This window comes from Malurus melanocephalus, unplaced genomic scaffold (assembly GCF_030028575.1).
Source record: "Malurus melanocephalus ecotype Western Australia unplaced genomic scaffold, MMel_1.1 scaffold_4, whole genome shotgun sequence".
NCBI lineage: Eukaryota > Metazoa > Chordata > Aves > Passeriformes > Maluridae > Malurus > Malurus melanocephalus.
In genome coordinates, this window is record NW_026623236.1 from 2,646,016 (window position 1) to 2,674,000 (window position 27,985).

The 27,985-nt window shown below is 38.3% G+C and overlaps 1 protein-coding gene across 1 annotated transcript in view; it reads left to right on the forward strand.

Moving 5' to 3' along the window:
- Positions 1-27,985, forward strand: part of KCNQ5 (potassium voltage-gated channel subfamily Q member 5) — a 269,055-nt gene that overhangs the window by 174,070 nt on the left and 67,000 nt on the right. Inside the window, exons 2-3 of the mRNA XM_057369068.1 lie at positions 8,197-8,287; positions 23,742-23,868. Coding sequence (XP_057225051.1) covers positions 8,197-8,287; positions 23,742-23,868 — 218 coding nt within the window. The remainder of the gene's footprint in view (positions 1-8,196; positions 8,288-23,741; positions 23,869-27,985) is intronic.

The following is a 27,985-nucleotide window of genomic DNA, read 5'->3' on the forward strand; positions in this document are numbered from 1 at the left end:
CCAACACAGTGTCTTTGCCTCTTATTTCATCTGCCAAAGCCAGTGTGGCACCTTGGCCACTGATGGTCAATTGGCAGGGAAGGTAACTGATGTCTGTACAGTAAATCACACCTTGGCTTTGCCGGAGCCAGAGCTGCACTCTGAGCACCAAGCAAACACCTTGTGGCATAAAAAAACACCCAGCAGTCCTACAACTTTTCTCTTCTTTTAAGTTTGCTCTGTTAGTTGAAAAAAAAAAAAAAAATTAAAAGATGTAGAGAGGTAGTAGCAATATTTTTATGTTAAAACCTGAAGACCTGAAAAGCTGATTTTGTAGTGGATTATGCTGGCGATTACAGAACACATTTCYCTCTTGCACATCTATCCATTTCTTGTATTAAGGATCATTTTTCTGATTAGCAAGACATCTGAGTACAGTATGCTAGCAAATACTTTTACAGAAAAAGGTTATTTGAGTACTTCCCTTTGCCCTAGACTCTGAAAAAGTTTAGAACAAATAGACTGCAATGGAAAAAATATTTCAAAGAAAAGGTTATATAATGGTTTTCCCTTCATCTGCAATAGAAAAATTATTTCAAAGAAAAGGCTATATAGTGGTTTTCACTTCAGCTTCATACTGTAATTCTTTAATTTTTTTCTACTTCATTTTAGTGAAGTTTTTGTCTTGGTTTTGTATATGTTCTTAAAAAATTATATAAATTCTGCAAGCTGTGCTAAGTGGTAAAGATTTCRTAGTTTCTATTCAAATTTTAATTAATTTTCTTGTGAAATATCTGTGGTCAAGCAGAGGTTGCTATGCAATCTACCAGACTTGACACTGGGAGTTGGAGCTATTTGATGCAAAAGAAAAAACCCATAGAGTTGTCTAAACACAATTTTTTTTTTACTAAATTAAGCATTCACATTTGAAAATTCTGGTTTACAAAATGACCTATGATTTGGGAGTGATAAAAGGACCATTTTGTCATTTTCTAGAGATTTGCGGCAAATCTCTAGAAATACATAAAAGTATTATGCTTTGTGATCATTAAAATACTTAAAATCTGGAGGAGCATATGCTTTATTCTTATTTTTCTGTCAAAAATATCTCCTGTTGAAGCCAATGAAAATAGAAAATAASTAGGTCACAAGTATTCTGAGTACTAAGACAAAGCTTTTCTTGTTTTGTTTTCTTTTGAGCTAATGTGCTTGCTCAAGGAAGAACGATGCCTCCTTTTTTCGAACCATGGAGAAACTTGATGTTTTATTCTTTGTCTGTGATGAATGGATTATCAAATTTACATTTAATGACACTTTTATTTGTGCTCCATAGGTACCTGAGCTATTTGGTTTCCACTGTTTTGATATCATCTCCTGTTATAGCCTCTTCTTTGCTTTGTCAATAGAAGCAAAACACAGTCACTTAGCAGACTCTGCTAAAAACACAATTTCTTAACAATGTCAGAAAAGAACAATTTAGATTGGCAATACTTCTTTCACAAATGTAAACTGTTTCCAGTTTTTAGAAATAAACTGTTGATAAACTGTTCTAATTTTTAGAATGAACAAACATCCCACAGTGGAATGAAATACAAAATATTTTAAAACAAAATTTATCCATCACAGCCTGACAAAACTCACCTTTCTAAATAAGTTGCTTCAGCAGTATGCTCAGATCTTAAAAAGTATCAGACATGAAATTAAGTTCAAATTTCTTTATTTCTGAAAAAGGTAGCAATTAATCCAAAGGAAGATTATATAAAAAAGACAGGTTTGCTGCATTTTTTTTTAATCTCAAAAATTATTTATAAAGTTTCCTATCCAGTTTATTTTCCCATTTTAAGACTGTGAGGTCTTCATACTCTATCTCTCCACTGCCAGAGTTGTACTATTTCTGGGTAGAAGGCAGTGCATGCTACACTCTTCCACTWGAAGAAAAGGTTGAAGTGCAAGTCATTTTAAAGAAAGTCTACAGGAGAAATTTATGAGCTTTTTCTATGGAAGAGCGCTTATTCTCCATGCAGCTTTTGTCAAACATTTTTAACRAATTGTAATAACCTTTGTCATATCTCATTTTCTTGCATAAACAAGTCACACTGAAACTATAAATGATGGAAAATTTAATCCACATGGCTTCCACTATCAAAACTGTTAAACTGTATTCTTTTCCACCATGTCAGCAGTGCATTATCTGTTTTATAGGAATGTTGAAAAGATTACTTTTTAAGGCAGATATTGCAGGATCTGTGTAAATGTTCACCTCACGCCTGCAATAGATGACGTTTTCGCTTTCAGTTCTTCCTGAAGCTGGGAAAATGCTTCAGCATTTCTCTTTCCATGTCCTATCAGAGATGGCATTTCCACCCATCTCCAGTAATTGCTCAGAGGCACCAGGATGTGTCCAGAGGCTGCGGGTGCCTCTGTCAGGTTTGTTCTGCCTTCCTTCCTTGAGCATTTGTGTCTGCTCTGGGATGGAACACGGTACACCCATTCTCAGGGAACAACATGCATGATTCCTCTCTGTGGGAACTTGGTGCCTTGCCAATTGTGTGTATATAGATATAAAACAGTAACTCCTGGTCCAGGAGATGATGATTTTTCTTCTGTCCCCAACAACTGTATGGGACACTGAAGCTGTGAGTGAAGGTTCCCTTTCTCACGCATCAAGAGGGGTGAGAGCGCTGATAACATCTAGCCAAGGCAGAGATCTCACATAGGGCAGCCTGTTTAACTTTGTGCTTTTTGTGAGAATTCTTCATGAAAACTAACAGTCCCCATGAAAGTGTAATAGTGCTGTGAAAGACTGTCTTTTCTTCCTTTTTTAATAGGATTTTCTCTGTGGTTTTTATCCACTTATTTAAACCTGTAATGTATCTATTGGTGCTATCTGTCCAATATAATTTTCAGCACATTTATTTATCTAATGTCTCACACAGATTTTATGCATTCAAGAATTAAAACATCATATAAAGGCAGCATTTGGGTGCTCAGCAAGAGCCTGATCACTGTCAGAAATCATGGACTCTGCCCCTGGCTGTGGGAAGAATTACTTATGGAGGGGCTCTAATAGCTTCTTTGTAGACTTGAACCTCATGAACGCAAACAACTGCTCGAAATTTGCAAGCAATTGCATCAGTGTACCAATGGGAAAAGTAAGAGCTACTTTTTGGTTGTAGTTAAAGTCAGCAATAGCTTTCAAACATTTTCTAYCTTCCATGCAAAACCCAGGATAATGGCACTGCCAATGGTTTGCAAACAGTTWTGGTCATAATCCTGAATGCCCTTACCTTTATGGGGATTTAATCAGACCTCAAATAATACTGGAAAATACCTCTGGTGGTCTAATAGTTTAATTATGCCACTTTAACAGTGATACATTTTTATTATTTACAGAAGAGGCCACAAAAGTTTGCGGATGTTTAACTTCTGATTATTTTAATTCTAGCAGTAAATTATGTAGCAAAATAGCTCTTAAAGATCTTCCCTGGGCATGGTTTTGGTCCTTATGATACTCCCTGAGTTATGTTTTAACAATTGCTTTAAGCTGAACATCCTCTTCTATATGAACAGCCCTTAAATCACAAAACGTAGTAAAATTCTGCTGAAAATTATATAAATGGAGAATTGGTAGGTYCTAATTAACCAATAAGAAAAGTTTATGAGAGGAGGATTGATTAAATATCAAAGCTTCTGAGTTATATTATCTTTCATAAACTGGCTTTTCTCCAATTAGTGTTTGCTTTCAGGAGCCGGGGAATAAGATGAAAGGATCTGCAGCAAAACTGATTACTGCTGAAACAAAATGGAAGTGGCTGCTTTTGATAAAATACAAGGCCATGGCAGTACTTGGATAATTTTATGGGAAGTTCCTGCCTAAGGCATATGTTTTACTGTCTGATACCGAATGAATGCATGAGGAAAAACCATCTGKTTTTTTCAGCCTGAACAATTATATGATCCAGATTGAACCACTGGAGGCCAAATATAATTGCTCTGAGTTTTGCTTTGTACTACTCTCTACCTACAGCAGCACACTCTCGTACAGCACATATCATAGCACACAGTTCAAACAAYGGCATGGGAAAATACTTTTTCTTCTATTGAGGGTTATCAGATTACTATCCAGGCCTTWATGCAATCCTCTGCACTTCATCTGTCACTGGAAAAATAGTTCACAATAGGAAAGAACAATTTCTGATAAACTTTGACCACTGTGGTGTTTGAACCTTAGGGATTTATTTTTGCTGGGCAGATCCTAGTTTAACTCCAGCCAGGTGAAAGGTGTTGCTGTGTCCTTTACGTCTTCAGTTCCAACTGGGGAAAAGGAGAAGTACTTTCATTGCGTGGCCTGAGTAAACAGATTGCACTAAAAAAGATAGATAGTGAATCCTGACTAATAGTTTACTTTGAAGGAAAGCACTTCAGTGATGTATAAAYTACTGAAAATATTCCACTGTTGTTGCTAGAGTTGTGTTTTACAGCACCTAAAAGTAGGCTTTTAGTTTTGCCAAGCTTGTAGGACTGGATTTCTCCCCTATCCAGAAGTCCTTACAGCTTAATTTTAGACATAGTGTGCTAACTGGCACTAAAAAACTTGTTCAGTGATGGAGGGAGGAATGAGGGACAGAGGGGCAAGGTTCGAATGTGTGAGTGGATAAATGCAAACATTTTTCTTTTGTTATTTAATAATAATAATAATAATAATTAATAATGATACTCCATTCCTTTTAGAGTTTCTGGAAGAGCTGAGAACAAAGGTTATAGAAATTTGGAAAAAAATTCTTTTCAAGACTATTCTTATGTATTTCTCTGAGGATTATTTCTGCTTTTCATGGATAAACTGCAGCACTATTTCAACCAGGTGCTAATCTACACTGCACCTGGTTTTCCTGAGTATTTGCTTTTATTTTGATTAATACACTGCTTAACTGTACTCATTCCCTCTCCTGACTCACTTTTCCCATCTATTGTGAATAAACACTTTGGCCACAGTGATATTCTACATCACAGTCCTGGCAGATTATTGCAAAGCAAATGGGGGTGAGTGGACGATGGTTTTGGGACAGTAGAATTGTGCTGTGACTTTAAAGGTTCAGGTTTATTCCACATATAAAGACTTTCTGTGTAGCCTTAGGCAAGTCCCTTACCTTTACTGTGCCATGGTCTCCAACTGTGATATGGGAACAAGAAACTTTATTTTTTCCTGCTGTGTCTGTTTTCTGTAATTGTGCTATAAGAAATCTCTTCCAAGTGAAAACTTGTATTGTGTGTTTGGACAAGACCCAGTACAACTGAGCCTCCAATTTAGTTGGTATTACAGGAATAAAACCCAACAAGCAGTTTTTWATACCTAAACATGAAGGAAGTAAGCCAATGTCATTTTAATTGATTCAGGTCTAAAGAAATTCAGCAAAAGGAAATTACATTCTTTTACTGTAAATTCTTAGTCACTTCTTAATTTTATTTTGCCCTCCATGTAAGCCTTAATGAGAAGAAACCACACTGATGCCTATGTCAGTAGGATTTAATTATAGGGGGGCTGCATCTGAAGGCTGTAGCAGCTGAAACTACCAGTAATGTTCTTTGAGGTTTTACGTTTTTATAAAGTAAGGTGAAGGGGTGGTGGGGGGGAAATTGCTCACAAAATGGATTTTTGTTGCTTGCTGTAGAGTCATAAAATCACAGAACCATAGAAAAATAGAATCACAGAATGGTTTGGGGTGGAAGGGACTTTAAAGATCATCCAGTTCCAACCCCCCTGCCATGGGCAGGGGCACCTTCCATTAGACCAGGTGGCTCAGAGCCCCATCCAATCCATTCCTGGCCTTGAAATGCTCCAGGAATGGGGCACCCTCAGCTTCTCTGGGTAACCTCAGAGGGYGCCTCAGCATCTTCACAGTGAAGAATTTCTTCCTTGTGAGAAGTCCCTCCCCAGCTTTCTCACAGGCCTTTTTTAGGTATTGGAAGGCTGCTCTAAGGTCTTCCTGGAACCTTCTCTTCTGAGTGGGGGCTGAACAACCTTGATTCTCTCAGCCTGTCTTCGCAGGACAAGTGGTCCAGCTCTAATCAGCTTAGTGGCTCTTCTCTGGGAGAAGAGATGGCCCAGCAGGTCAATGTCTTTCTTGTGCTGAGGGCRCCAGAGCTGGATGCAGCACTCCARGTGGGAWCTCACRGGAGCAGAGAGGGAGAATCACCTCCCTCAACCTCTGCCACGCTTCTTTGGATGCAGCCCAGGATGTGGCTGACTTTCTGGGCKGTGAGCATGMATYGCCAAGTCATGTCCAGAAACACCCCCAAGCCTTTCYTCCCAGGGCTGCTTTCTATCCATTCTCCACCCAGTCTGTACTTGTGCTTGAGACTGTAGGAGTCTTGAATGAGTTATTAAACCTTGAAGCATGTCTTGATCKTCACCTTTCTCTAGGCTAGAAGATAAGACTTGCCAATGGTGTGTGCCAAATGTGCACTTTACCCTCCTGGATACTGTTTTATTTACAGTCCTTAACAGAATTTATATGCAAGCTCCTATCATATTTGATTTTCAGAGTAGAACTTCTCCCCAGCACTTAAGTGCTATGCTACAAATTGTGCCTCCAAAATCTTATTKCATTGCAGACAGAGATTTTCTACTAGAAATTCTGAAGACTAGAGTTACATATTCATGTAATGTTTTGCATATATTATTGCATTACTATATATTAAGTCACTATGGAAAGTCTATATGTTCTTTTAGAAAAAGTAATCATCACTCCTGAAGCACAAGTRGATGCAGATGCAATAGTATATTAATGTTAAATACAGTAGTATTTAGGTTGAAAAAAGACTCTGAGTCTTCCAGTCCAAGCTCCTACTCAAAGCAGAGCTCACTTCAGTGTCAAACCGTGGCTTTTTTCCGCCAGGTTCTGCAATCTTTGGGGACAGAGGTTTCACAGAGTGGTGGCCAGAGCACTGACTCTGGCAGGACACTGGRTGCCCACAAAGCCTCCCCATCATTTCCCCTCCTCAGCTGGATGGAGGAGAGAAGGTATAATGAAAGGATGAAGATGAGGGCAAGGATATGTATTTGCATTAAATACWATATGTATTCTAATATCTATTAGAACATCTGCTAATGAGTGCCAGCAATCCAGACAAAAGTCAAGGGCCTGCTGTTTGTTGGTTGACTCATTGAGCAGCACAACTGGCAAGTCCTTTAAGAAGGAATTTAACAAAACATTGGTAGAATCAATTATTACTGGCTGCTGATKAGTCAGTTCATGATACTGTGGGTAAAATGAACCTCTTTTCTGAGCCAGTTCGTGGATGGTTTCACTAGCACAGTGGTGTTGGTGGTGGTGAAGCAGTACATGAGGAAAGGATAATTCTTGCCATCATCAGTGTATGTCAGTTCTGCAGGCTCACATCTGCAAACACATGTGCTGTATGCTCCCAGGATTGGACATGGGATATGCAAGAATTCCTGCAGTGATACCATTTGTTTGGATCTCTCTTGCAAAAAGATTTAGCTTTGTTTTGCCCGTGTGTATTCATCAGTATGATGAAACATACAGGCTCATGCAAACTCAAAATTGTGCTCACGTTTTCCTGACTGTAACTGCATGGTTTGTGTAAGTCTTAATTCTTTTGGCTTCTTCAGTGGATTGTACAATGCTAAGCTTGTTCCAGAACAGAGCCTGTTCTTTGATGCCATAGCTCTGCCTCTCACTGCTGGTGGTTTGTGCATTAAGTCTGTTGCTCAGGAGGTTGTTTCAGATGGACAGAGAGGTGCAATATGTAACTTAGCTCTTCAGAGAGCTTATGCAGCATGTATTTGTGGTCAGTTGTGGGAGAAATGATTTTTCAGACCTGGGAAACCACTCTGTTGCTGGAGATCTTTTTTTAAAGATGCTTAGATTATCTGGAGTGCATAAAGGTACAGGATTGTGATACAAAAAGTAATATCTGTGTATATTGGGTCATTTTCACAAGAAAATCTTGTTTCTGTTAATTCTAGCAGTGCTGCTCATAAACATATGAATTTAATAAAAGGGTTATTATTCTAATGGCTTCAACAAATTAAGTAGTGGCTCCCTCTTAATGAATTGAGTCATGTATTCCCCTGTATTAATGAAGGCTGTACAGAGACAGTCTTCTATTAGTGTCAGTGAGGTAGGATCARTATCGATACAGGGTCTGGGTACTGAAAAATATTAACAATTATTAATATTCTTTCTTTTTCAGTTTTCTCCTTGTGTTTGGTTGCTTGATTTTGTCCGTGTTTTCTACTATTCCTGAACACACAAAACTTGCCTCTGGTTGTCTCTTCATTTTGGTAAGTGAAAATTCTAAATATGAGACACTTTTATGGATACTTTTGTATACATTCAAATCTCCTCCATCACCATGGAGGAAGTAATATAATACAATAACTGAGCATTTTTTAAAAATCAGACTTTTCATCAGAACAATGAAAAAATGATAGAGAATTCTGCCATCTTTTTATTTAAAAACAGGACAGATGGTAAGACAGTACTAATAAACTATTGTGCTTTGTATCCCCTTCTTAGTTTGAGAATTGCTGTGCTTTGTAACTGATAGATTTTCTACTGCAGTTTGGCTGTGACTGAGCATGAAAGACTTTTGATATTGCTGCTGCCATTTATAAAGTCAGTATGTAGTAAGAGGCACTTAAAATAGGAATTACTTTTGGTATCTTAGATACCAATTTGGGCTGCTATTGGTAGATACTGATGTTTTAGTGGCAGTTGCTGCAGTAGGATATGGTAGTTTCATTATTTCTTCATATTACATGCCTTTTTTATTATGTTTATCTCTCCTTTCTCCCTTCTGAGGTAAATGAAAATGGCTTTAATCCCTAGAAGTGCTTAWCATTTTTCATGCATTGTATGGACTCCACTTTATTCATCTGCCTCTTGATGGACCATTTAGTTCTGAGTGATGGCCTGAGGACAGGCAGTAGTGAGCATTAAAACRTCACTATATACCTGGAGTTACCATGGTTATTTCAGTTCCGTGTATTCAGCAGACTCTGGCTTGTTAGGTAGTGCCTGAGGTGAAGCAACTGTTGATAAATGCCAACATTTCAATTGTCATCACTGTATATATCCAAAAGCTCTGATACTCAGAGCAGCTTCGTAATTAATTATGGCATGAGCAGGCTGATAAGCATAATTGTGGTGGATGCTATGTGTTTACAGCAGAGTGGGCCACTGCATCARAATACCTGAACTAAATGTCCAGAGCTGGCTAGGTTCAGGTGTGTGATGTTCTGCTCCACTGGATGGTTTCTTAGCAGGGCTAACTGGGGAGAACCATACTAAATGTTGCATTTTTCTTCCTAGACATGTTCGTGCTTTTTCTTTCTCTGAAGAAAAGATCAGGTGGCATTAAACCAGCTAAAAATGGTCAGATTTAATCCTGCRCTCATACCTAGGCCCGTTATTTACAAATCTGAACAGCCCTTGGCAAATGGAAGTTTGTTTGAATGTTCTGCAGCTAGTTATATTATTGTAATTGGTACACTAATTGCTAAGATTTTTTGGTGTAGCAAGCTGGAAAGTCTGATTAGTCTGAAAATACCCTATTTATAATAGCAGGTGCTTTTGTGACAAGGAATCCGTTATCCTGTATACTTATGCAAATTGGTCACAGAAAAGCCATTTGTTCTGACGTAAAATGTGCATTCCCCATGAGCCCCATGTTYGTTGATTGTGTTGGTTCACTTACCAGTGCTGATTCCTCAGCTGGCTGATTCCCTGTACTTTGCCACAGCTCTCACAGGAGCCACGGTGGGGAGGAGCTCTGTGAAGCCYTGGCTTKCTCCCAGGATGTACAGTCCATCTTRACTGTTCCGACTGTACATCCCACGGCAYCCTCTGAACACAGAATAAGCCTTGAGGGGGAAAAGGGTGGATGGTTGGTGCTTGAAGCATCAATACAATCCAACATTTCTATGCTATAGCCTGCTGTGTTCAGCAAACCTTTGGCAGCAATAAACCTAGTGATGAYGAGTTTTGCATCTCCTGCTGTGGGTCTCTAATGGAGAAAAATATAAACACAGCAAAGTATGAAGATCCAGAAGCAGGCTAAAGCTGACTGCTTTACTGCGGTTTGCTGATGCGTGGTTTGTTCCTTCTCTGCATACTGAATCTGATATAAACAGTGTTATCAAAGCAGGCTTTTGCAACCACAAACCAAGAGGAAAATACATTTCTACATTAACTCAGGAGCAGTTGTTTTGGCTGTGCTGACACCTAACTGCAGTCACTRGAGTTTTCACAACCTTTCCCTTGCAGTGATTCACACAGCTCTTCCAAATGTGTCGTTCAGTGAGACAGCTGTATTAATTATCAGATTTGTTAATACTGTTTTTGCTTTGTGCTTGAAATAGAAGTTATATGTTTATTTTCTAATTAAGTACCTTACAAATACAACAGTCCATAGAGCTGCCTGCTGGGTTTCTGTGAACTGTTTATTTTGCAGATTTATTCCAGATGGTCTCTCCTACAGCCATGTTAATTGGCTAAAAAGCTAATGCAATGTTCCTTCAACTTAATACCTGAGCTGCTGCATGCACCGGCACCTGTGGCTTTTGACATACCRCAGCTATTCACAATTACACTGGGAGATGAAAGAGGGAAGTGTAGATGAAATGAGCAAACCTTTTCCTCCTTCTCAGAAAGGCCAGAGGAGCTGAGATATTATTATTATTCTGCAGTCTGTCAATTCCATTTATCTGCCCCAGCCTTGCCTTGCAAGGGRGCAGAGAACATACCTCCCAATCATTGTTTCTAAATACTCTCTCAGAAACATGCGACAGTGTGTGATAGCTCCAAGCAAATCATTGTTTAGGAAAGCAGTAATAGCTGAGGGCTTCTGAGCTTCAGCAGAGGTTAAKGGACTCCTCTGGGCTGCAGAAATGCCTGAGCTCTGCTCCCAGAGCCRAGGCAAACCTGCCCTGCTGTGTTGTGTTGGACCCAGCTTCAATTCTGGCATTCACACAAGTGACTACTGTGTTCCAAGGCATCTTCTCCTCATCAGGGAGACTGTCAAGGGAAACACCTTTCATATTTGAATTTTATGCTTAAAATGAAATTCCTGCAGATAAGTTAAGTGCATGTTACATACAGTAATGCTGGATTGTTACATCAGTAATTAGTTTGGTTAGATTTGTGTCCAGAAATAATAAGAGCAACTGGGAGGAGAGCATCAGATAAAAYCCCTTATACCTACAATGATAATTATGCTTTATCCTCATCTGTGCACACCACTTTTGGCACTTGAGTTGCAGCAGTGATATATCCCAGGCAGGCAATAGAATAAAAATCTACTTCAGCATCAAAATAAACCACAAGCAGCTTAAGAATCCAACTAACGCAGCAAGAAAATAATYTTTGGTGTATTGCTGATCTACATTTGCTAGCACTTTATCAAATAATAAACACAAGGGRAGTAAAACCAAGGCTGTGAAGGCAAAATCAAATCTTTTGGGGAAGACAGCCAASAAGGAATATTATCTGGAACTGGAGGTCATTCACTCTCTTGACCAAACTCTGTATTTTAAGTTCATTTTCAACTAAAGCTGAAAGTTATGCTAATTTCTGGTTCACTTCTGTTGTTTGCAGTCAATGCAAGAAAATTAATAAAACAATTTGAGTTGCCCCATGAAGATTTGACAAATTAGGAAGTAAAAAAAAAGCTCTTGGGTCAGTTTATTTGACCTGGCATAAAATATTATTTGTGTATTTGATTATTTTAGAACTTTTGTCYTAAAATTAACATTGAGGTTGTGGGGGAAAAAAAAGTATCATTTTTATATGAAGTGATGAAATGTCCCATTTTTTCATAATTTTAATTTTTAATCAAGATGGGGAGATCAAAAATTTAAAGTGAATTTCTGCAGGACTGGTTTTATCAAATCTCTTCTGTGTTTTTCTCTGAAAATGGCTGGTGTAGAAAGCTGTACCCAGTTTTGTAGAATAAGGGTCTCTGAAAATGTACTCTAGGAACACATTCTTCAGGCAGAAATAGCTCCCAAAGATATAAAAGCAGACAGTGTGCACAGGATGAAGCACGTTTCTTCTTGTACTGTGGTCACTTAAATGAATCCAACAGAAGACTCTAAGTGCTTCTAGCAATTAATATTTTTCCASATTTTTTCTTCTAATATTTTTGCAGAAAAGAAAGAGGGCACACATTGATTTAAAAACATAGGGTATAGCTGCCCCATAGCAGGTAAGCATATATTCAGTTTGCTCTAAGAATCAGAGCAGTGATATTCACTGGGATGTAATCATACAAATCCACTACAGCATTTTAAAGCTGGCCACAAAGGATTTAAAAAATTGAGATGGATAATGCTCAATTAAAAAAAAAAAAAAAAAAAAAAAAAAAAAAAAAAAAAAAAAAAAAAAAAAAAAAAAAAAAAAAAAAAAGAAAAACAAACAAACAAAAAAATAACCATAGCATTTTGCAGTTTAAATTGTACCAGTGCTTGAATCCTGTTGCCGTGCTTGAATAAAAACTACAAAACCTGATGAGGACTTTACAGATTGCTCTGTAGGACCAGCTATCAAGGCATAAAAAGAAAATCTGAATGACCTTGAAATGTTTCAATTATAGATACATTTCTAACAACAGTAGGGTATAGRCTATTTTAGTGTAATTTGTAGAGTTTTCTTCTGAGAAAATCAGATTAGTTGATACCTGCGCTAAAAAAAAGTGAGTCTGTCAAAACTCAAAATCAGTATTTCTCAAGAAGTGCTAATTTCTAATGCTTTTATTTTCCAAATCAAATCTTAGTCTTGAAATTTCAAAATTCTTCATTGAAATCTCTGAAAAATTACATTAGACAAACAACAYTGATGTTATCAGAGACAGAATAAAAGAGGGAAATGCAATGTTGATAAGGTCAAAACCTTCATGCTGTCAGTCTTGTTTAGATTCATGTACACTAATATTAAAATAAGGTGATAATGTGGGCAAAAAGTAATTCAACCATGTCATGATAAACTACCTGTTAGCTTTGAAAATATTCTTAYCTTACCAAAATGAATATTTTCATGTCTTGATGCTCTCCTTTTATGTATACTGATTTCATCAAGTCAGAGCTGACTGTTGTTACGAAAATTGGTCTAGAGTTCATCACAACTGCTGTGAATCTTTGTGTAGAAACAGAGCAGAGTTCCCACTGRAAATTTAAATGTGGAATACACTGAACTGAAAAGTTACTAGGAGGAAGTCTGACAGAAAGAAAGAGCATAAATGAAAAGATGGAGTCATTTAAAAACAGTGGCTGTCCTCAAAGCTTAATTCCTTTGTCAGAAGGCAATGTTGGCACTCCCAACCAACCAGCAAAGCTCTGTAACAAACAAGTACACACTGTAGCTATGGAGAGAGAGATGACAGTAACCATAAAAATTATTTCCTAACAACAGAACAGAGCACTGCACATAAAGCTCTCAAGATATCTATGTATTGYCAACAGAAGGTATCAATATATTTTCAACAATGCTGAGGGTGATAAGTACACTTCAACAGATCAAAAGATGTCTCAATCCCTGCATAAGCCCATTATTGATATGGTTCTGGGATTGATTATATTGTTAGCAATGTTTTGTCCTTTCTTTTCTTTTATTCATCTGTATTAAGCAGAAATAAGCTCTGTAAAGAAAAGACTGAAAAATCACACATTGAACAGAATCATTTCTCTATTGTAATTAAAAATGCAATATATTACAATTCTGCTGGGAAAGCTTAAATGGGTTTGATGACTAAAGATGACTAAAACTGCATATGTGATCTGCAATCAGRGAAAAAAAAATCTCATAACTGAATCACTTGAAGAAGGTAGGATAATTATGAACAAGGTAATTATGAGTTGCCGCAAGTGCTACAGCATTCAGCAGCAAATTCAGCAGAAGGCAAGAGAGGTTTTGTCACTGCCAGAGCAATTCCCAGGTAGGCAGAACTACCAATCAGTTGTGTTTGACAAGAAATCTGTATKTAATGCGCAATGTTGAGATCACTGCAGTTGCCACAAATCAATGGCTGCTGGATGAAACACCATGGACAAAATTGTTTTCCATTCCTCTGAATAAACAGGGCATGTATRGAGAAATGGGTGGCAATGTGCAGTGAAGAAAGATCAATAGAAATAGCAAACCTACAAGCAATGATAAATGTAACGAATTCATGACCTGGTACAATTTTAATATTAAAATTACTAAACTGTAGTAAAAAAAAAGCCAGTGTTGAATTTCTAAATATGTGTATGTTACACTCATTTATGTTATTGTTGTCAGCTCCTATGTAAGAGGTGTTACTTAGCTTGTCTTGTTGAAGACATTGTGTGTCTGTGTGCAGCCAGTCAGGAGAGAAGACCCTGTACTGAGAGCAATCGGTTTCTGGTTCCCTTTGTAACCTAAAACAAGGAGACTCAATATTCAAACGTGGAGAACATATTAAAAGAGCTTTTACCCAGCCATTCAATGGGCCACTTTTTATTCAGTTCCCTAGGTTCAGTGAAAAAGTTAAGTTGGTCCCCCTTTTTTAGTCAAATAACCGTGTTCTCTAGGGGAACACAGAATATCTAGGAGGATTTTGAGATTAAGAGKGCGAAGTGGGGAGGATTAGTGATGGGGTGTCAGGATTCAGATTAATGAGGATATAATTCTTTGAGAAGGGGAGAGCAYATCTCCTTTTAGGTTTAGATCAACACATTGTGCTAAAGGACCAAACCAGCTGTCCTGGACTTCTTTTAAGGACAAGCGAGCAGCATTCCTTGGACAACTGCTCTTCCATGACACGTCTTCTTCCTTGTTTAATCCCTTTAATTGATAACGTGGGAGCATGGGAGCGTCTCCAAGGAATAAGGATAATCTTTTCCACAGATGCAGATTTGTAGTAGTTTATGCTAGATTCTGCAGTATTGAATTTTATTGGCTTCATGCCAGAGTTTGATAGGGAGATCAAGAGCTACCTCCTTAAAACAGGCAACAAACAGTTTAGATTGCAACAGCAAAAATGGATGGATATCAAACTCTTTATCAGAAATTCAGACCTGACCTTTGTCAGGAAAATATTGATTTRCCAAATGGAAATGCAGAATATGTCCCCAGAGGAAAGCCAAAGTACATGGTTATAAATAACATGTAAGGAAAAATTTCCAAAAACCATTAAATGTCAGAGGGAAAAGAATGCTGGAGAAAGCAGCACATCAGTGATATGAAAGCTGTTGGGAAATCTAGGGGACATCCACCATCTGAGTAACATAGAAAACAGCAATCCACGCAGTCACTCTGCAGGGATGTGACAGAGCGCGTGAAGACACAGCTTGCTGCAGTCAAAATGTGAACTTTCTTCATGTTTCAGGGGAAATCTGTTCAGATCATTCTGTTTGAAATACAGGCAAATATTAAAAAAAATCGTAAGAACCCAGAGTAGACATACCTATAACACAAAAATGCACATAGATTTTAAAGTGAAAGCTATGGTAAATGSACAGACAGAAACTGGAACTGAGACTTCAGTCCTGAGGACCATGAGCTGTGGATGAGTTACAAATGCTAATTAGCAGTGTAAGTACTGGCCRTTTTAGATTTTTAGGCTTCCATGTAGTGCCTAAGGAAAAGGTGTATGTCATGGACAGGGTAATAACTTTGGTATCACATCTGAACCAGGCAGGAATTGGCTGATTTTGCCATATGAAGATATTATCACAGGAAATGTATGGCTYGCAAAGATACCTGTGTGTTTGTGAGAGGATGTGGCAGGGGCTTGCTCTTTTCTTTTTCCAAGACCAAAATTCCATAAGCCTAGAAAAAAGGTAATAGGGAAAACTGAAAAACAGTCAGCAAGTGGCATAATGTGTAAAACGCAAAACTTGGTACACTGGCTCTCAAAATCTAGTTATTTGRCTAAAAAAGGGGGACCAACTCAGGGAACTGAACTCAGGGAACTGAATAAAAATATTGTGACCAAATACTTGCCCAAGTAGAAGAAATGTTTGGTGAGGTGATATCATTCAGAAACCAAATGCATGAGCAGGATTTTGGCTGATTGGGTGCAGTAGCTACCAAGACCAGTTTGTCAAAAGTTATGAACTATCAGGAAACACTTTATGACAGAGTTGTTTTCTGAAAATGTTTGATACTGGTAACATTTCAATGTGTATCAACCTTAGGTCTCCCAGTGGTCAAAACATGCTTAGGTGAACACCTTGTTAAGCCCTCTTAATGAGCTTAAAGAACTGGGAAATTGCAAGAAGTGATTTTAGAAAGAACACTGCAGATACCATTTGCAGAGTCTCCTGCATTTAATAACTCCAACATGCTAAGACCAAAGAATAAAAGAATGAATATGCTGTCCTATTGTGCAGTACAGCATGTCAGATGTTATCAGTAAATTCATGTGCACGTGATCACCYGTAACAATTAGTCTAAACCCCTTGCATCAATACAAAATCAATATTGATGCCGGGACGTAAAAGGATTCAGAGTTCTGATGCCTGTTCCACATTTGTTTTGAACAGAGAAAAGACAAAATTCTTCACAAACATTTCAAATGGAAAATTTTGGATTTGTGTTGCTACAGAGACATGTGCTTGAATGTCTGCCTCTAAAGTGACATCAGAAATGTGACTWCAACAGAAAAAAATGCATGAAGAAATCACAAAGGAAATGAGAGGGCCTGGGCACAGCTGTAGAGACCTTCTTTGTTTGCAATATGAGGAYAATTTTAAAACCAAAATTAGATCATTTACTGCTGATACCTCACTGAAGAGAAAGAAAATCCAAACAAGCACAGAGAAGGGTAAAARAAGATTTTAGAAAGTAGAAGATCATTCTATAGTGTGATTTTTATGCTATCATCTCCTTTAAGAAGTTATTTTAGATGTGTGGTTGCACCTGACACATGAGCAAATGGTATGGCCCAAAGCAGTGAGTGCAGATGGCGTGGAAAACATCGTATTTAAAGGTGATATGGTATCTGGGAAGGAGCAGGATAGACGTGGAGAAGTCAGAGTTTCCCATTGCTCTTTYCTCAGTTTGAAAGAGGATATTCAGTGATCACGAGGGTGTCCCTAGAAGGATCATGTCCACCAGAAGGAGTTTTGGGACCTGTTTGCCCACATRCACAAATTGCAGATTGCCCACATGGTAATTGCAATAACCATGATGGCAAATGCAGCCCTGTGGCACTCATTCCTCTGGCACCTGCAGGTGCTCAGCATTTGGCCTGTGAGGGTGATGTGAAATGAGTCTGCTGGTCTGGGGAGGCGGGGGATGCTGAGGAAGGTTAGCACAGTTTCGGTGGTAGGAGTTGTGCATTGTGCCTGATACGGTAAATACTTGTCTTTATTTTGTAAGAGGTTATGAAAGACATAAATAAATGKCATCTATGTCATTCTGCTGCTGGGTCGTGCTATCTGATTGAAAATTAGTTTTGTTTGAAATAAAAATTCTCAGGTTTTTTTTCTGTTGCAAAGGAATAAAGAAGGAGCATGGCTAATATGTGCCATGTTGGGTATAAACACAAAAACCTAAAAGGGAGCTGGGTAGCAGAAGTTGTATATAACATAAACATATAACTGGGCTTTTAATATTAYATCAATAGATTTATAGCTGTGTGTTRAAATAAAAGGCACAAAACTGATTTCTCAATAATCTTCCATTAATATAGAATCTACATGGAAATTCTTAATCGTAATATGGAAAAGCTCAAAGTATCACATCCGTTTAAAAACTGATAAATTATAAAAAGGTGGATAAATTTTACCTCATGCTTATTGTGTATTGCACTGGAGTTGGACTGAAGTTTCTGGTTGTGATTTATGTGCCACTAATAGRTTCTATTCTGGGTTATGTTTTTGGATTTATGGTTCTCTCTCCCTCTCTTAAACTRCAGTTGGAAAGAATTAAAACATTAGTTTCTTAAGTCTATGAATGCACGTCAATTTGCTTGTTAGCTGTTTAGATCAAAGACCTCACTTTTTAGTGCAGAACCAGGAATACACAAATGTGTTCAAATTTACTATTATTTTAAACTATAAAGCATGCACGTATTCTTATCTGCTTGTTTTAATCTGGAAAACAGGCAGTATAGCAGAATTGTGTGTAGTCCTACACCAGTTTCTGCATCATAACTATTTAAAGCTCAGACCTTTGTCAAGTTCCATTGAGACAGAGCAGTGTTGTGCTTCCCCTCACATCCCAATGGCATATCTTTAAAGTGTACAGCCCAGCTTAAGAGCTTAGTACATGGAATCAGTAGAGGGGGTTTTTTTTTGGCTTGAGAGAGGGATGTTGTTGAGAAGCTGAGGTGTTCTGTTCTTGCTTTAATTGAATGATAAAACAATCTCATCCTCTCTTACTATGAGTAATAAAGCATTGCTATTTGGAYAGTATCAAGTATTCATGTGTCACCATAAAGATATTTTAGCAGCTGGTGACAAACTTAGACCAGTCAGCCATAAATTAAAGGATGAGAACATGTTTACTCTCCCTCCTTTAAAAATTATTTGGAAACAMTGGACTTCCCTGATTTGGAAACACGGGGCTTGCCTGTGTATGAGATTTTAGGGAAGAGGGGATATATCCTGAGCAGTATCAGATGACATTGCTCCTCGTGTTGTGTCAGTGTCGTGAGGCAGTCTGGTTTACACCAGATGAGGATCTGCAGTGCAGCCACACTGCAGWGATCTTCAGAAGGGAAGCACTTGTTGCCCAAAAGCTTGTTTCAGAGGGTTCATTTAATCTGTTCTTCTCCATTTCTCAGACTTCTGACAGTGTCACTTGTAAACACGGTTGTCTTATGAGATCTAGGCAGGCAGCTCCTCACATCAGTCTGCAGCTCTGTTGTGCCTTTAGAATAATTAAAATCACAATTTCCATAGAAGAAATATAATTAAAGTAACAGCAGAGACATTGTCTTGTGGGTGGATTTCTTATATCCAAGCCTCAGCTCATTTACACATTGCAAAATAACCATAAGCATCCTAGATCAGCACAGAGTGTTCAACTTTGGTCATTTTCTTATTGCAAAAATTACTCTAATTCCCAGAAGTTACAGTCTGCAGTGAAGGCACCTGATTCATCTTCAGCAAATTATTTTAATTTTTAATAAGCAGTTATGCTAAAGAAAAAGAAAGCTATTATATAATTTTTTTGCTGTTATAATGTTACACTTAGGGAAATCCTTGTCATTAAAAACTACCTAAGAAGCATATTAATGTAAAAAGATTCAACAAATTATGTATCCTAATTGGATAGGAGGAAAAAAAAGGRGGGGGGGGGGGGGAAGTGCTTATCATAGCTGGATTGTACAAAGTATGCTTGATTTCCATAATTATCAACCCAGTTGATTAGAGTCCTCCAGGACCTTTTGTTAACAGAAACCTTGCTCTGGGTGACCTCTTATTTTCTTTTCCTGCCATTTGTGTGACCCTCGTTGTTCCAGTGGTGTAACAACCCAGGCACACACTGATGTAAAAATTTCAGGAGTACACTGCTAGCCAAAAGCAACTGAACCTCGTGAGCCCGAGTGTGTCAGYCTTGCTTCTCTTGCCTGTGTGTGGTTCCCCATGACAACTGGAGCCACATACACAGAAACATTTCAGAGGGAAAAGTTCATCACTTTGGATGAACTGTGCTTTGAGAAGGAAGGAAAAACTTTCCACTGTCTGAAGCACCAATGCATCTGCCATAGTGGTTACTGGGAGGTGCCAACTGCGAGCTTGAATAGCCAAAAAAGTGACAGATTGTGGTAGCTCTGGTGTAAGGCCAAATGCAGCTGTGATTGGAAAAGGATAACAAGAATGGTAAAAAGCAAGAAATTGCRAAGGCCGATATATGTGCTCTATCTAGGAAGGGGAAGGGTTAGGTTTCCAGTAAATCTAAACTTGCTCATCACTTCAAATACAGCCTTGCTTAATTTTGAAGAGGGCCAGATTTATAAACAGTGCAAGATTTTCCCATTCTGATGTAAATGTTGTTTCTTGTATCTTGTAACTAATTCAAAATTAATGAGCTCCCATCATGCTATATGTAGGAAAGAGATACTTGGAATGCATCATTTCTACAGCAAGTCTACAAAGCACAAAGTCTAATAATTTATTCTGTCACATGCCTTTCCARTTATGTTCTGATCTTCTGTTTCAATTGCTAAGGAACTAAACCCAAATTATTTCAAAGCCTAGATGTATGCTTAAGTTTGCAATAAGCCTTCCAAATGAAATACAGAGAAAATAAAAAAACCAACATAAAAATCCTGATCTTGTTTGGGATGCATCCTTCCCATTTTCGCCCTTAGAAAATCAAGAACCTCRTAACTTTACAGCTGCAGTAGGAAAAAAAAAATGTCATTCCCTGTCCTGTAWTGACCCTGACAGAGATTTGCCTTTACATTTGGACTAAGTGCCGCAGCTACTAAAACATTACTTTTTTACACAGTAGTGGGGAAATCTCTCTCTCTCTCTGGTTTTGACCTGAACCAATCCAAAATAAAACAAAGCTGTTATGTGGGCTACTACGAAAGGTCTGTTTCAATGCATTGCATTTTTATTTGAAAATCCTTTCCCTTTAGAATTTATTATGTTTTATATTTATTCCCTTCAAAATCGTCTTTTCTTTGAGGAAATAGGAGTGACTAGGATATAAGGATCAGTTGGAAGTATTTCAGAAAATGCATAAATAAGCATGAAAACCCATCTACATTTTCTTCTGTCTTTTCTTTTATAAAGCTTCTACTGTACTTTAAAACCTCCAGAAAATTGTTATGGGTGGAAGAAAATCATATATAGCATTTTTAAAAGCAGTTCTTATGGCATCCCAGCACACAGAGACATATTTACTCCTATGTAGATATGAGTCCTCATATGTATACTCAGCACGGTAGTACTCRAGTTCATTATAACTACAGTTGTTATGTTGTTTAAGCAGTAAAAAAAAATGTTTAAGAAGTAGAAACTTCAGTTAATTTTGAGAGAATATAACCATAAATTTGTAATGGCTCTAGAAATGGTAACTCTTTTTCTCAAGGAATGAGCAGATATTTCACATTGCTTCCTTAAGAAAAATTTTATGCTCTTACACCACCCACCATAAAAAAAAATTGAGAAACTATCCTTTTGCTCTTTCTCTCTTCTAAAATAGATGTATCTCCCAGAAGTTTCTCCTTTTAGTATATGTGATTTGTGTGAGAGACAAATATGATTTCTGTGTCTAACAAACAAAAGGCACCATTTAGTACACAGAATCTCAAACATGTGTTTTCAGCACACAATAACTTTTCTCATCTTTGTCTCACTGAAAAATCCTGGCACCCAGTCAAGGCTAACAATAGTACAGGTGATAAATGCAAAACTACATAGCACTGGTAGGAACCAGAAGAGTAAACTTTTTAAAAAAATTACTTCTTTCCAACTCCTACCAGCAGTTTTGTGATACTGTTTTAATTGAATTGAAGCTGTGGACTAGACTTCCAGGTTTTTAAGTACTTTCTGTCCTTGCCAGTTCCACATCAGAGGCCCTGACAGGGTCTAGAGTTTGGGAGAGGACACACTCCTGTGTGTGGATCAGTTTCTGTAAGATGCCTGGGACAATTTCACTGTGCTTACARAGCGTGTTGCCCATCTGTACATACCGTATGTTTTCCAGGGAAACAAACTTTGGTCAAATGAAATGTGATTAAGTTTTAATAAGAAAAATATTTTATTGGAAGTAAAGAACTTTTCATGCTTTGCAGAGCTCCTCTCCTTCATTATCTCTTACCCTGTCCCAAAGGAGGGACTTCCTTAGGAAAATCAGATGTGGGATGKCCTGGGTGCCTGCCATCAACCCTCATAAATTCAGAGGCATCATCTAACAATGTGTAAACCAGATTTGACAATTCGTGATTTAACTACCACTATAAAAGTAGTAGTTAAATAACTAAAATATGTATTCTTCCTTTTTTCCAGTTGGCTTCTTCTCCATTTTATTCTTGGCCTACAAGGAAATTCCTACAAGGAAATGCACCACAGAGTAGCCAACTATTAAGAATTGTTGTTACTATATTGGGAACTGTTTCAATTTCGTACATAATCCTTTCTGAAGTTGTGCAATAACACTGCCCATGGAATTAAGTTGAAGTTACTTGTAGTGGAATAAAAAGAAAACCTTATACAATCACACTCATTTTTCCATGTGTTCTTTTCTAATAAAAATGTGGCATTTTCTTCAGCCACATTTTAGCAGAGGGATCTTATTCTGCATTTGTGGTTTAGGCATTCAAAGTGGGATTTACAAAACCAAAAATGAAGACGCTGAAGAAGGCTGTGAAATGTAATTCCAGTGTAATGTAGTTACACAAGATGACATGGTTTCGGAAGGAATACTATGTTTTCAAATTGTTCTATGACAGCAAAAGGAGTTAGGTCCACAGTGTTTCAATGTACTGCCACTAATCATAATCTAGTAATGCACCATTACATGACACAGCATTAATAATGCCATCTGTTCTGGTAAATTAATTCCTGAGTTGACACATACGATATTTACAGACTTACTTGTCTTGTAGAGTTGTAGGGTCTCACAGTCTAGAAGAATGCAAAATGTTTATTGGAGAAAAGTCAATATTGGATCAACCCTATCCTTGCAAATATTCCTCTATTTAATTCATTTGCAGTGCTTTCTTACCAGTACCACACTAGTCCTCATCCTGAAGGAAAACAAATTAATTGGCTGACAAGGAAAAACTTACTTCTGGACAGAGAAATTCGTTAGGCTGCCAAACAAAACACAACTTCCATCATTTTCTTTTGGATGGGCTGTTTTAAAAACTCTATCAAGTACTTTTCTCCTTTTGTGAGCACACAAATTTGTATTTCATAATTTCGAAACACATAACTTTSGGACGGTATTCCAGAAGAGTATCTGAGTTTATAATTCAATACAGTGTGTAAGTATTGTATCACTGCATATAATCAAGCTGCAGATTTCCTCAGGCTATGGAGCTGAATTGTCCTCCAAACTCTATTACTGCAACTCGGTTGACCTCACTGTTGTAATGAAAAATTTCTTAGAATAAAAATGGCATAAATACATAAATAGGTTGATGCTATTAAAATAGACAAGCTTAAGGAAGGCTCCAGTGTGAAAGAAAAGCAGGCCAAATAAGCTAGGCAATTTCTAAATGCTTTCATTCATAGGCTGTCCAGGGAAAGTTATGTCTAGGGTGGGCATTCATTTATTGCCTTACAAACAATCACATCCCATTTCATGATTACACTTGCAGGTACCTTAACCTACTGCTGGGAACAAATTGATTTCCCAAACTCATAATCTCAGTCACTTCACCTGTATACTGCAACAACGAGAATATGCCTCCCAAAACTTTTAGCCTTTAAACTAAGAACTAATTTTATGAATGTGGATATCTTCAGCTGTATAAATTACCTGTGTTCTGATGCTCAATATCCAAAGTCTTTGAGTATATTTCTCTGATACTTTTGTGTATGATTCACTTCTTAAGTGTTTCATATTTAGTATCCAATCCTAGCTGATATTTAATGTCATTTGGGTTAGGTTTAGACCACTCACTGTGAAGCTCTGGGGACTGTGTGCTGCTTGTAGATGTGTAAACATCCTGGGGAGTAGGATCCCAGGTTTGGCTTGGATGTTCAGATGATCCAGTTGGATTGCTAACCACAAACAGTAGTGCTAAGTTTCCTGATGTTTACGTGTTGGTTATCTGTAACAGGCATTTTTCTTATTTGCCATTTCTAGGAATTTGTCATGATTGTTGTCTTTGGTTTGGAATTTATTATTCGTATCTGGTCTGCTGGATGCTGTTGTCGATACCGAGGATGGCAAGGAAGACTGCGCTTTGCGAGGAAACCATTCTGTGTCATAGGTGAGTCTCCCAGCTCTAGTTTATTTTAAGATAAAAATAAACACCTTCCCCCTCCTGTTTTGCTTCTGAATGAAAACTACTGGAATCAGATTCTGTTTACAGCAACCAGCTGTAAATCCAGAATAGCTGTGTGTCAACTTTCATCTGCCCAAGCAGATGTGTAAAGCACGACATCCCTAAAATCCAGAACATGTTTCTTATGCTCTCCAAAAGACATTTTCCTACACATCCCAAGTAGCTGGCCTGTGTATTGGACAAATGAGGGGTTGAGAGCTGATCTCATTGAAAATCAGACATGTATGCTTTTAATGGACASACTACATGTCTTGTACCTACATACATAGATACCATATACGTATGTGTACRTATCATCATCTCCTTATTTAACCACTGTGATCAGACACTGCAAGGAGTTTGAAAACCTCCCTAAAGACATCTTCTGACAAYATTGCTCCTTTCTGTCTTGCTATTCTCTGCACAGCAATCCACATATCAGCACTGCAGTGCCACTAGTATGGGATACAGTATCTTCTGCATTACTTCTACTTCTGTTTCAAGAGACATTTCCTCCCCTTCTTTGCTCTAGAATTGTCTRTGAGAATGGTGAATAGATTCATGACCAGTCGAAACCCTATTTTGAAAAGAGATYTGCAGAAAAACAGTTTCCTGCAGGAATAAAGGCAGGAATCAAAGATCAAATTAATCTAAAAWTTTCTTATTTTCTAATGGTTTGGAGAAAATGCATTTTGTTTGATCATCTGTGAAACTTCAGGATATCAACATCCCAACTTCTTTCTCAACTTCCTTCCTCTCTTCAGCCTTTAATTTCATCTGCCTATATCTCAAAATGACTTGTGGATCAACTGGGGCAGGAARCACATTCTTCCATACATCTCCACAGCAGCTGGTACCCAGAGTCACATGCCTGCAGCCATGAAACACATGAGTGTCAGTGTAAAAAGCAGATGAATGCCATCCTGGTCTAAACAAGAGTGAGGCAGTGTTCATGGCATGGCAGACCAGTAGGCTGGTTAGGCTTAATGTGTAGAGCAAGTTTTTTTCCTTCCTCCTCATTCCCTGATAAATCCACACTTTATCCCATGGAGCCACTTGTACAGTGGARGAAGTCTCATGAGCAGATGGGAAGGCACCATAGATTGTTTCCCCCTCAGAAAGAAACACCCCATCTGCGCTTTTTCATGAAACTGTGGGAGAGGGGCCAGTATCAGGACTGGCATTTGTTTTGTTTGGGCAGCAGGGGAGGTGAGTAGGTCCTTTGCCAGGTCACACATTTGCCCCAAGATTTCCATACCTAGCAGAAAGTGGGAATCACCAAACATGGCTACCCTCCTTAACCAGATTTACCATTATTCCATGATTTTATGGTGCACACGAAACTATGCAGTAGTCAAGTTTTGTAAGTACCCAATCATAAGAAAACACCACTCTTAATTTAGTAAAATTAACTTGCTACAGCAATATRGAAAGATTTTGAAGTTACTAGAAGCATTTGACTTCTCAGAGTGTTTTGCTACTCTCCCAAATGCCATTGTATAGAAACATGAGCAGTTTGTTTGATTCAGCTTTTATTTCTCCTCCCTTTCCTGTCTCCACTCAATTGGCAAGTTTTATACCAGTGATTAACTTCACTTTGAGATGTTATTTCTCAGCAAAACTGAATGGAGAAGTACTTCATTCTGCATATTTAAAAGGCATGTAGATGTGGTKCTTAGGAATATAGCTYAGTRGTGRAYTTGGCAGTGCTGGATTAATAGTTTGACTTAATAATCTTAAAGGTCCTTTCCAACYAAAATAATTCTATGATTCACAGGGGYCTGGTATAGATTTCCATGTTTTCCTTGAAAATGCTCTTATCTACCCTCCCACTGTTGGTGAAATAGTTCAGGCAGGTCTTCTGTCACAGATCACCCTGGGGAAGGGGGGGGTACTCCACTTGGTTATGTTATTACCTCTTTTCTCTGAAATTCACCTACCCTTCTTGTTTCATTTGTGTTTATGTAGCAGTCTCTGACCTTAGAAGCACCTTTTCTGTCCCCCTTGGAATTCTGTCACTTGCTAGCAGAATTAATTACTAGACAACAGCCTATTGCTTGTGGATGTCTTCCTATGCTGGTTCATTGAACCGAAAGGAAACTTTGTTCTGCAGCTTCTGGAAACTGAACCAATAGCTTGAATTTCTTGCCATTGACTGTTCTGGGTGTCTCTTCTTCTGTTGATTGACTTCAGTCCATATCTGGGCTTCAATGTTCTGGGCTTCAGTGTTCCCAAAGGAAGTTTCTGATGTTCAGCATCTCTCCAGATTTGATCTTTTGAGGAAAAACAAAGTCATCTTGCTGCTCTTGCTGCATAAAGTAATTATTTGCCTGGCACCTTGGCTTTACAGTCATGGCAAAAGTCACGGCAGTGAGGCAGCAGCAAAGGTCAGAAGGCTGTGTTAGCCAGAGCACTATCAGTAGATGATTATCTCCCTTTACTCATCGCTCATTAGACCAAATCCAAGACACTGCATCCCTTTTTCTCCCTCCAACACCATGCCTGAATAAACTGCAGTGGGTTCAGTGAAGCCATCCAGATGAGTGCCATCAGTGCTGGAGCAGTTGCCCCGTGAGGAGAGGCTGAGGGACCTGGGTGTGTTCATCCTGCAGAAACGATGGCTTCAGGGGCAGCTCAATGAAATCAGTGCTAAGATCTCCTTAAGAGCACATGGCCAGTTTGTGCCTATTACTTTTAATTATTTACTTAGTCATCCATTCAATTATTCTTTCTGTTTATTGTTACAGTGGAACAATAATATTTTAGAATACTTAGCCTGTTTACTATTAATTAAATTTGCTATGTGTCTCCAGCAGATCTTTTCCCTGATTATTTTTTGTGATTAAACACAAATCAAACAGGGCAATGGCCTGAGGGMTAGAAACAACAAATTTGAGGATTGCCTCAAGGGTCACGTTCAGACAGCCTTTATTTTTTCCATTAATAACCTAATAACCAGAGAAGTTTCACTCAGGGCCAAAGCTCTGTGCTTATGTTAGTGTGCCCAGAATGTCACTACTCTGACAAATTAGTTCATCAAGCATCGCTGTGTGCTACCAGGTTAGTAATTACATCTATCAAATTATTTGACAGTTTTGTAACCTTGTTTATTTCTGCAAAAGTGGGAATAACAGCATAGTGTTAAACCTTGATTTGTATTTTGTCCCACGTTACCTGACGTCCCTCATTTTCTCTGATTGTGTATGAGCCATGTACACAATGTAAAGGGCAGAGCAGCACATCCTTACAGTCACATAAGGTACTTAAATATGTACATACACCTGCAAATCCTAAATTTCCCAGGCATATCACTCTGAAGCCTGACTGCTAGCATTGCAGAAAACAGTGTTGCTGTGTTGTATTGCTCAGAAAAGCAACAATCCAAGCAATGCATATTCTAACTGCTCTCTGGAATCTCTGGAGCCCAGGGATGCTGACAATCAATTGACATCAATCAGGAAGAACTTGATGCCTGTGCTTTAGCTCCCTGGAGATCCCCAAAATAGAAGAGGACAAGTCTAACTGGGAAGATTTATGGCACCCACTCCCTGTCAAGCCAYTTGGGGGCACTGAAATAAATGAAGAGTCCATTGTCCTTCCTCTGGCAATGGGCCCCCGGATGGTGGGATGTGACCTGACAAAATTAAACTTCTGGCCACTCTCCTATGTGAATCAGAGGATTTACCATCATCACAGTGACATTTCAGTCTGTCAGGGCAGCTTCCACTTGGGACACTGTAAAAATAATTAGAAATAATAAATAACAAACTCTGGGTCAGAAGAGTGACTCTGCTGGTCTCACCTGCATGTCTGAAGTCTGCRGTGCTTTCAGAGGAGCTTCTTTCTCTCCACTGACGCTGTAACAGACTTTGTGATTTCTGTGTGAGAAAGCCCAAMAAGAGCAAGTGAATTTYAGAYGTAGAATCATAGACTWTCCTGAGTTGGTCCACAGGGATCATCAAAGTCCAACTCCTGGCCCTGCACATGGCAGACCCCAGAGTCAAACCATGTGCCTGGAAGTATTATCCTAACACTTCTTCAATTCTGCCAGGCTGGTGCTGTG